Source organism: Mobula hypostoma, chromosome 2, assembly GCF_963921235.1.
Source record: "Mobula hypostoma chromosome 2, sMobHyp1.1, whole genome shotgun sequence".
Taxonomy (NCBI): domain Eukaryota; kingdom Metazoa; phylum Chordata; class Chondrichthyes; order Myliobatiformes; family Myliobatidae; genus Mobula; species Mobula hypostoma.
In genome coordinates this window covers 235,178,562-235,188,667 of record NC_086098.1, presented here as the reverse complement: position 1 = coordinate 235,188,667, position 10,106 = coordinate 235,178,562, and the positions used below count along the sequence as shown (strand labels likewise).

The following is a 10,106-nucleotide window of genomic DNA, read 5'->3' as shown; positions in this document are numbered from 1 at the left end:
CCTTCTCAAGCTGACGAGCTCCATCTACCCGAAAATATTCTGAGACAGGATATATGAGTACAGTATGATGTTGTCTTCATGGACTTTAGCAAGGCATTTACAAGCTCCAGTATGATGGTTGGTCGGGAAGATTCAGTCACTCGGCATTCAGGGAGTAAATTGGATTAGATATTAGCTTTGCGGGAGAAGCCAGAAAGTGGTAGATGGTTACCTCTCTGATCGGAGGCCCGTGTGACTAGTGGTGTCGCAGTGACTGGTGCTGGGTCCGTTGTTGTTTGTCATCTATATGAACGATCTGAATGATAGTGTGGTTACATGGATCAGAATGTTTGCAGATGACATCAAGATTAGGGTGTAGTGGACAGCGAGGAAGACCATCATGGCTTTCAGCGGGATCTGAACCAGCTGGTAAAATGGGCTGAAATGGCAGATGAAATTAGAGTAGGTCTTACACAGTAGTGCGGTAGAACAAAGGGATCTGGAAATACAGGTCTATAATTAATTGAAAGTGGCATCACAGATAGATAGGGTCGTAAAGAAAGCTTTTTGGCACATTGCCGTTCTTTTCCTCGCTATTTCTGTTTCACCACCATCGAGCACATCTACACGGAGAATCTCAGGAAAGCAGCATTCTTTATCAAGGACCCTCTACCTCCTACCATCCAGGCCATGCTCTCTTCTCGCTGTTGCCATCGGGACAGAGGCACAGGAGCCTCAGGGCCCACCGCAACAGGTTCAGGAACAGTTATTACCCCTTAACCACCAGGCTCTTGAACCAGCGTGGATAGCTTCGTTCACCACAGTACTGAACTCACTCCCCTACCTATGGGCTCATTTTCAAGGACTCTACAGCTCATGTTCTCAGATTATTTATTGCTTTTTTTGTGTTGAATTTGCCCAGTTGGGTTTCTTCTGCACGTTATTTTTGTCAGCCTTCGTTTGTAGTTTTTCATTGATTCTATTGTATTTCTTAGTTCTAATACGAATGCCTGAAAGAGAACCAAGCTCAGGGTTGTATATGGTCACTAGCAGGATTCAAAGTACTTTGAACATTGAATTCCTCCTCACTAGCAGAAATAGACGGAATCTCTGAAGCTTCTTTCCTATAGCTATCCAGCTTCTGAACAAAACTCAACTCAGGTGTCATCCCTGCACAACATCCGGTAACTGATCTTCCTACTCTGTGGATAATTATTGAGCCTGTTCAAATGTTCACATTTATTTAAGTTTGATTATTGGCGTTTGCACATGTGACCGTTCTGCTAACTGTTGATTGCTCATGTCTGTTTGCACTATTGTCCTGTGACTTGTTGGTTGTTATGTGTTGTCTGTTATGGTATTGTCCGGTGTTTTATGATTGCCACCGAACCACAATCAATTCTCGTCTGTTTCACATACTGGCAATAAAGTGATTCTGATTCTGATCAATATTTCTAGCATTTGCTGCTTTTCGTCCTTTTTGTTTTTGGATTGGTCGATCGATACACCTATTGGAAACTCGGAATGGTTCATAGTCCCGCCCCTACGCCTCCGTGACATAACATGTCCTGTCAATCATAACAACTGTGCAACCTGATTGGCGAATGGGGCTGAACCGGCAATCTTGCGAATGCTGGCAAAGAAAAGTTCTAAACTAAAGTGAAGGAGGCTAAAATTAGATTTACTTTTGTAAAATAATCGGAGATAGAAGTGAGATTATTCAAAAAACTGTGATTACAGTCTCAAAAATATATAAAATAGATAAATAAAAATAAACACTGCGATGGCCGGGAATCGAACCCGGGTCAACTGCTTGGAAGGCAGCTATGCTCACCACTATACCACCATCGCCTGCCTGATCAGGGGCTTGTAGTACTGACTACAACCCTGAACTCAGCAGCACAGCTGGTGGGAAATACTTAATTTTCATTTTTTTTCTTAACTACATTTTATTCTTGCAAAAAGTTTTTTTTTCAAGTTCCAATGTTAAATATCTGCGATTGGCATTTGTCCTGCATATCTATATAGTAACTTCTAGCGCGCATTTTAATCAAATGTCTAATTTTAAACTTTTCTTTGCAAAATTCCAAAGTCTGGTATTTCTACACTTCGTAGCTGACAGTTAATTATAGCCCTTTGTTATATATTAAACATTTTGTTATTTTTATAAGGATCCATTGTCAAATGTCTGGAGAGGCCCGTTTCTATTTAGTATCTTCGTGAGAAAAGTAAGAGCAGGAACTGTGCGCCTCCAAGCTGGTCGCCGGAGCGCTCTCTGTGCCTCACAGCTCTGTCCGGCGAGTCACGGAGGATAAATGAACGATCCACTCGTGTTAGAGGGGCAGCGCTGAGGGAGCGCCGCACTGAGGGAAGGGCGGTCATGACGGAGCGCCGCACTATCAGAGAGATAGAACCGAGGGGTTAGTAACTCATAGGGGCAACACTGAGGGAACGCCGCATTGTGGGATGCCGTCGCACCGTGAACGGAATGGTCTGAGGAACCGCCGCACTTGTGGGGGGGGGGGAATAAAGAGGGAGCGCCGTGCTGCGGGGTAGGCTAACTGAGTGAGTCTCGCGGTGGGGGAGCGCTATTGAGGGAGCGCCGCACTGCTGGAGGGCGATACTGAGGGAGCCCCGGGTGGCGGAGAGGGGATGTACTGAGGGAGCATCAGGCTGCGAAGAGAGAATGTACTAAGGAAAGGGATGTACTGAGGGATCGTCACGTTGCGGGAATTGGATATACTGTACTAAGGGGAGCCCCACGCTGCGAGGAGGAGCAGTACTGAGGGAGCGCCGCGATGTGGGGGCGGTACAGGGAGCGCTGCGTTGTGGGAGGAGCGGTACTGAGGGAGCGCCGCACCGCTGGAGGGACGGTACTGTGGGATCATCACGCTGCGAGAGGAGAAGTACCGAGGGATCGTAACGCCTCGAGGAAGGGCGGTAGTGTGTGGGTTTTGTAGGTAGGTGACAATTTAAACCTCCCCGACTTCGGGATGACATCGATCATCAAGGAGTTAATGATTCACGGAGGGTGAGGGAGCGGCACCAAAGGAGGTGTTACCTGCCGTCTCTGGGATCTTGCTGTGAGGGATCTGCCCGCCTCATTTCTCACGGTACCACACACATATACACACAGACACATACACACACAATATACAGACACACGCACAGACACACACACACACACACGCACACACACACACGGCGGCAACCTTTGGGCTCTGGGGTGTGATCTGAGGACGCCGTACAAATGCAGGCTGACCATTGATCATTATGGAGCACACTGACAGACAGTCCATTCGCCCAATGCAGGACGAACCTGTCCAGCATCCAGCAGGTGAGCGGAGCCCTCTAGCCTACAGCCGCAGTTACCAGGACAACCAAGAACCACCGTGCAGCCGCAGTTACCAGGACAACCAGGAACCACCGTGTAGCCGCAGTTACCAGGACAACCAGGAACCACCGTGTAGCCGCAGTTACCAGGACAACCAGGAACCACGTTGCAGCCGTCCGATGCCAGAGTCTGAGAACAGGTACATCGTACACACGGTCGCTTACAGTTTGTTATTCTTCAGAAATGTTCCCGATTCGGGGCGCCTGCTTTTCATTTCGTTCCGGGAAGGGAAAATGAGGGGAAAAGCATCTATTTGAAAACTCATAATTTTTTTCTGATTCTCATTACTGAGGGAAAGAACAGAAAGCAGGCGGACCTGCTGCGATTATGTTCGTTTCCTCTCGGAACAACGTGTGACACGAGAGAGAGAGAGAATGAGAGAGACGGTGAGAGAGAGAGAGAGTCGAGGAGAGACAGAGACGGAGAGAAACAGAGAAGCGAAAGAGAGAGACCTGCATTTGTATACTGCCGTCCAGACTTTAGGAAGGATGAACTACGTCTCTGTGAAGGTGAGGGTGTAACGGAAGGGAGACGAAGGCAGAGAGGTTGACGGAGTATTCCCGGTACAAATGGGGCCCAGCGAGGGTGAGAATGGCCAACAGGTCAGTAACTGGAAATCACGGTTGTTGGAGCTGATTCTGGGGCTAGGAGTCGCCAACTATTGATGGAGTGGAAAACCCGAGGCACTTTCAGAGGGTTCAGACACTGACTGCCAGGATCTGCTTTCTCCAAGGTCAAAGGAACACAGTTCGTATGAGTGTTTGGCCGGGTGGAAAAGGGGGAGGGGGGAAGCACCTTTAATGTTCATTACCAATGGTCCTACCAGTATCGATGTAAAACACTCTTGGGACATGGATAGGAAAGGTTTAAAGAATTACGGCCCACCAGTTGGGCTGCAGGGCTTTTTCCGGTGCCGTCCCTGCCGGTGGTCTCTTCGGCTGTGAGACGAAGATCTGCGTTGTTTCTGACTTGCGAGATTTCGTGATGGATGTGGGGCCGCCGTCCGGAATCGGAGCGGAGCTGTGTCCGTGTATGTCAGGATCTTCTTTAAAAAGTTTTAATTGAGCCGACTTTTATCACTTCCACCCAGCCAACCTTTAATCTCTCTCCTCTCACCTTAAACCCGTGCGCTCCAGTTTTACACTCCCCCCAACCCGGGAGGACGCGAACCCCTCAGTTTGTTAAACTCCAGGCAAAAAGAGTCCCCCATCTTATCCATCCTTTCCTTATAATCTAACCCCTCCAGTATCGGTAACATCCGTCCATCTTTTCTTGCTTTAACCTTCTTCGGCTGTCCACTGCTCCAACGAATGTCATCTCGAAACGTAATAACCACGTTAAAAGCATTTTCATTCAAAGTGTTAGTGAAAATGGCAAACAAAAGCAAACAGCGCTCACCAGCTACGCACGTCTAATCTAAGTAACAACTTTCTTTCAGCAGGGCGATGGTGGTATAGTGGTGAGCATAGCTGCCTTCCAAGCAGTTGACCCGGGTTCGATTCCCGGCCATCGCAGCAATTATTTTGGAGTGATTAGTATAATAATGCTAAATAGGCTGCGTCCGAAGTTAAAAGTGATTTTGTTCATTATCAAAGCACACATATGTCGGCGTATACAACCCCGAGATTCATTTTTTGCGGGCATTCACGATAAATACAAAGAAACACAATGCAATCAATGAAAGACCGCACTCAACAGGGGACGGACAATCACAGTGCAAAAGGCAACTGTGCGAATACAAAAAAATAATAATAAATAAATAAATATCGAGGATATGAGATGAAGAGTCCTTGGAAGTGAGTCCATGGGTTGTGGGAAGAGTTCAGTGATGGGGACAGTGCAGTTATCCCCGCTGGTCCAACCAGGCTCTTAAGTTCTGTATAGGTTCTTACGAAACAAATTATTTATAGTTTTTAAATGTGGTCTTTTTTTCCATCATAGGGCCCCCGAAGCAGCCATGTCACAGCAGAGACTCGGATAGCCGGCGAGGAGTCAGAAATGACTGAAGACCTTTTGAGCACAATCCTGCCAGAGGCAGCTGCCGGTTCAGCCGTCCACACCGCGACCCAGGATCAAAAGACCACCTTAGTGTTGGTTTTCTTCCTCTTCATCTTCCTGTGCCTTCTGATTGCTCGCTGCTGCCGGATCCTGTTAGACCCCTATCAGAGCATGTCTTCCTCGACGTGGACAGACTACATGGAGAAGGAGGCGCGGGGCTACAGGATGGCGTGAGGGGAAGGGAAGAGGAAGAAGAGCCAACAAGGAGAACCTTTCGTTAATTCGGCTTCGGTCCCTTGGTCGACCCACGACGGACAAGCCTCTTACTCTGTAGCCGCTCACCAGTTATCTACTGTTACCTGTCTGGTGTGTATCATTCCGCCGATTAAAGCTACGAGTTCTCCTCATGAACCATGTCACCCACAGAATACTCTAACTGCCGATGAAGTAAACACGCAGTGTCCAGGAAATGCCAGAGAATTTACGGAGCGGTGATATAGAGTTTTGATTACAAGTTTGACTGGACGTCGGGAGTGATTCCACGCCCAGGTCTGGCAAGGATGGTCCGAATTCACCAATCGAGCCTTCAAAGAGGGAATTATAAATAATATTTAAAAGCTGAATGGAGAAAGTGTTGGAACTTGTTCACCAAATGTCAAAGACTTTTGCTGCAAGCGGACGCCTCGTTTATTGGTTGTGCTGAGCTCCCAATGTGAATATTGTTCAGTCCCGAAAGCAGCAGGACTAATGAGGTTGAGGTGACCCAAATTCAAAATCAGATATTTATTTGCATTTATTTCCTTTCCAATGGCGTTGTTTTAAAAATAACCCGCACAGTAAATAGCCAAAAGATCTGTGGTCTTCCTACTTTCTTGGACTTCTGACTGTATTAGCCACCGGCTTCCACCGCTTTTCATAATTTCCCGGCTGCCGCAGGATCCCACCACCAGTCACAACTTCCCCTCCGCAGGGACCACCCTCTGCCACTCCCTGGTTTACTCGTCCCTCGCCGTCGCACCCCCCCCCATACCTGTCCCGACCCCCTCCTTTTAGAAACCCAAACAGCCCTTCCAGGTGAATCAAAAATTCACTCGCACCCCCTCTAACCTCGTCTGCTGCACTCGGTGCTGTCGATGTGTCCGGCTCTACATCAGTGAGACCGATTACAGACTGGGTGAGCACTTTTCAGAACCTCTGTGCTGTGTGTGTGCTACAGTAATCCCAGGCTCCCACTCACTTCAACTCCACTACCCCTATCCACACCGACCTCCGCTTCCAAACAGAAAATAGAGAAACATCACCTTATTCAGCATGGATAGTCTACAGCCCAGTGGTACAAACGCTGAACTTTCCATAGAATTCAGACGCTGTCTCTGTTTTCCCTCTCCCCCTGGTCCACCAGTGGTGAAGAGATGTCAGTAGGTGGTCAAGAGGCTCGGAATGGAGATCTGGAGATTGATGACCACGGATCCACCTCATCACAGATTACCCAGACGGGGCGGCAGAATAGCGCAGGTTATTTTCGCGCAAATGGGTGACAGCAGTTCTGGGTATGCAGTATACATAGGATGTAGCTCAACAAAGTACAGAAACAAATCCTTCAGCCACGATGGGCCAAATTAAACTGCACATGTAGAACATATGCATTTCAGTAAGGGGTTTGACAAGGTTCCCCGTGGAAAGTTCATCCAGAAAGTCAGGGGGCACGGGATCCAGAGAAACTCGGTTATCTGGTTCAGAATTCACTCGGCCACAGAAGGCAGATGCTGGTAGTGTAGGGTAGCGCAATTAGGAGAAATGTACATAATTCACAATCACCGACATCGAGTTGGGGTTTCGCCTTAAGAGGCCGGTGTGATGTGATGTGTTTTTGTTGTGTCGTTTTTTTGAAGTTCAATAAAATGTGTTACGGGGTTCTGTTAATCATAAAACGCCTCACTTCGTTTTATTTTCGGTAACCTACATTGGTAGTCCCGATACTCTAGGATGATTCCAGACTTACTGAGCACGTCGGCCAATGCAGTCGCTTTGAAACTGCTGGAGTTTGGGGAGCAAAATGCCGTCGCTTGGTTCCAACAGGATGGGGCCCAATCCGCGCCGCCAACATCAACTATTTCTACGTGGTGGCGTCGCTCAGTAAACTCCCGGCGGTGACAGTGCGGAGGCTACTAGAACTCCCGCCTGAACACGAGAAATACTGATCGCTGAAAACGGACCTTTTACAGACTTTTGGACTACAGTATCGGGGTCTGAGCGCGCTAAACTGTTGCTCTCATTGCCCGGTCTCACAGATGCTAAAACATTAGCGCTAATTGACCACACGCTGACTCTCCTGGTAAACAACCATCCTTGTTTTATTTGTAAACAACTCTCCATGCAGCAAGTGCCCGATCAAGTTTGCATAGCCCTCTCTAATGCACCTGTAAACGGCACCAGGGCGCTTGCTAAAATGGCTGATAGTCTACACTCAGCCAGGTAGCGGTGCATCATTCCTCCTCCTTTCTCGACCTCAGTGAGCCCCGCCGCCCCAGCTGAGAAACGGAGAACGCGGGGGCCTGTACTTTTACCACGCTCGCTTTAGTAGGAATGCTAGGAAGTGCCGACCGTCTTGCAGCCTCGACAGTACCCGCGCACTGGGACATCAGAGGTCCGTGAACACCGTGGGTTCCAGCTGCCAGGGTCGTGTACAGTTCATCACAGACCCCTTTCAGGGCGACGTTGAACACAGGTTCAAATGAGTGCGTCGTCGCCATCGCCTATTGATGAGAAGGCGAAGAGCGACGAAACCTCGCTAGTGACAGCAGGATCCATAAGATATAGGAGCAGAACTAGGCTATCTGACCATCGAATCTGCTTTGCCATTTTATCAAGGCTGATTCAATTCTCCTCTCAGCTCCTTTCCTCTGCCTTCCCTCCGTATTCCTTCATCTCCTGATCAATCAAGAATTCATTAAGCTTTGCCTTAAATATAAGAACATAAGAAACAGGAGCAAGGGCAGGCCATTCAGCCCATCGAGCCTGCTCCACTATACAAGAAGATCATGGCTGATCTGACCATGGACTCATCTCCACCTACCCGCCTATTTCCCATAACCCTTAATTCCCCTACTCTGGAAGAATATACCCAACCTTGTCTTAAATATATTTACTGAGGTAGCCGCCACTGCTGCATTGGGCAGAGAATTCCACAAATTCTCTACTCTCTGGGAAAAGCAGTTTCTCCTCATCTCCGTCCCATATTTACTCCCCTGGATCTTGAGGCGATGTCCCCTACTTCTAGTCTCACCTACCAGTGGAAACAACTTTCCTGCCTCTATCTTTTTTTTATCCCTTTCATAATTTTATATGTTTCTATAAGATCTCCTCTCATTCTTCTGAATTCCAGCCAATACAGTCCCAGGTGACTCAATCTCTCCTTATAGGTTAACCCCCTCATCTCTGCAGTCAACCTGGTGAACCTCCTCTGCACTGCCTCCAAAGCCAGTATATCTTTCCTCAAGTAAGGAGACCAGAACTGCACGCAGTACTCCAGGTGCGACCTCGCCAATACCCTATACAGTTGCAGCATAACCTCCCTGCTCTTAAATTCAATCCCTTTAGCAATGAAGACCAACATTGCATTTGTCTTCTTGATAGTCTGCAAACCAACCTTTTTCTGATTCTGATCCTGCACAAGGACTCTCAAGTCCCTTCACACCTCAGTTTTTTAATATTTTCTCTCCATTTAGAAAGTAGTCAATCCTTTCATCTCTTCTACCAAAGTGCATGACGATTCACTTGCCAACACTGTATTCCATCTTTGTCCATTCTCCTAATCTAAGTCCTTCTATAGCTTCTCTACTTCAAATCTATCTGCCCCTCCACCTATCTTCATATCATCTGCAAACGTTGCAACAAAGTCATCAATTGCATTATCTAAATCACTGACATATAACTTATAAAGAATTGGTCCCAACACAGACCCCTGTGAAACACCAGTAGTCACCAGCAGCCAGTCAGAAGAGGCTCCCTTTATACCCACACTTTGCTTCCTGCCAATCAACCACTGATTTATCCATGCTAGAATCTTCCCTGTAATACCACGGGTTTGTAGCTTGTTAAGCAGTCTCACGTGTGGCACCTGGTCAAAGGCCTTCTGAAAATCCAAGTACACATCAACTGATTCTCCTTTGTCTATATTGCTTGTTACTTCTCAAAGAATTCCAAGAGACTTTTCAGGCAAGATTCTACCTTGAGGAAACCATACTGACTATTTTATCATGTGACTCTAAGTGCACTGAGACCTTATCCTTAATAATCGACTCCAAGACCTTCCCTGCCACTGAGGTCAGACTAGCTGACCAACAGTTTCCTTTCTTCTGCCTCTCTAACTTTTTAAAGGGTGGAGTGACATTTGCAATTTTCCAGTCCTTCAGAAACATTCCAGAATCTAATGATTCTTGAAAATCATTACTATTGCCTACACGATATCTTCAGCCACCTCTTTCAGGACCTTGAGGTGTATACCATCTGGTCCAGGTGACTTATCTACCTTCAGACCTTTCAGTTTCCCAAGAACTTTGGCATTAGTAATGGTGACGTCACACACTGTATGACCTCTGACACCTGGAATTTCCACCATACTGCTAGTCTCTTCCACAGTGAAGACTGACACAAAATTCTTATTGAATTTATCCGCTATTTTGTTGACCCCATTACTACCTCTCCAACATCGTTTTCCAGCAGTCTGATATCA

The 10,106-nt window shown here is 47.3% G+C and overlaps 1 protein-coding gene and 2 non-coding genes across 5 annotated transcripts; 2 read left to right on the top strand and 1 right to left on the bottom strand.

The window, feature by feature from the left end:
• Window positions 1-1,758: 1,758 nt before the first annotated feature.
• On the bottom strand, window positions 1,759-1,830 carry trnag-ucc (transfer RNA glycine (anticodon UCC)). The gene has a single exon. It is a non-coding gene; the product is annotated as a tRNA-Gly (tRNA).
• Window positions 1,831-3,555: 1,725 nt separating this feature from the next.
• Window positions 3,556-7,278, top strand: LOC134337041 (cortexin-3-like). 3 transcript variants are annotated; one of them, XM_063031813.1, is made up of 2 exons: window positions 3,556-3,882; window positions 5,315-7,278. In XM_063031813.1, the coding sequence occupies exons 1-2, from the start codon at window positions 3,748-3,750 to the stop codon at window positions 5,603-5,605; spliced, it is 426 nt and encodes a 141-aa protein (XP_062887883.1). In that variant the 5' UTR covers window positions 3,556-3,747; the 3' UTR covers window positions 5,606-7,278. The 3 variants fall into 3 exon arrangements, with proteins under 3 accessions (XP_062887883.1, XP_062887898.1, XP_062887890.1); XM_063031828.1 differs by having other exon boundaries at window positions 3,873-3,975; XM_063031820.1 differs by lacking the exon at window positions 3,556-3,882 and adding an exon at window positions 4,146-4,403.
• trnag-ucc (transfer RNA glycine (anticodon UCC)) lies at window positions 4,816-4,887 on the top strand. The gene has a single exon. It is a non-coding gene; the product is annotated as a tRNA-Gly (tRNA).
• Window positions 7,279-10,106: the final 2,828 nt, after the last annotated feature.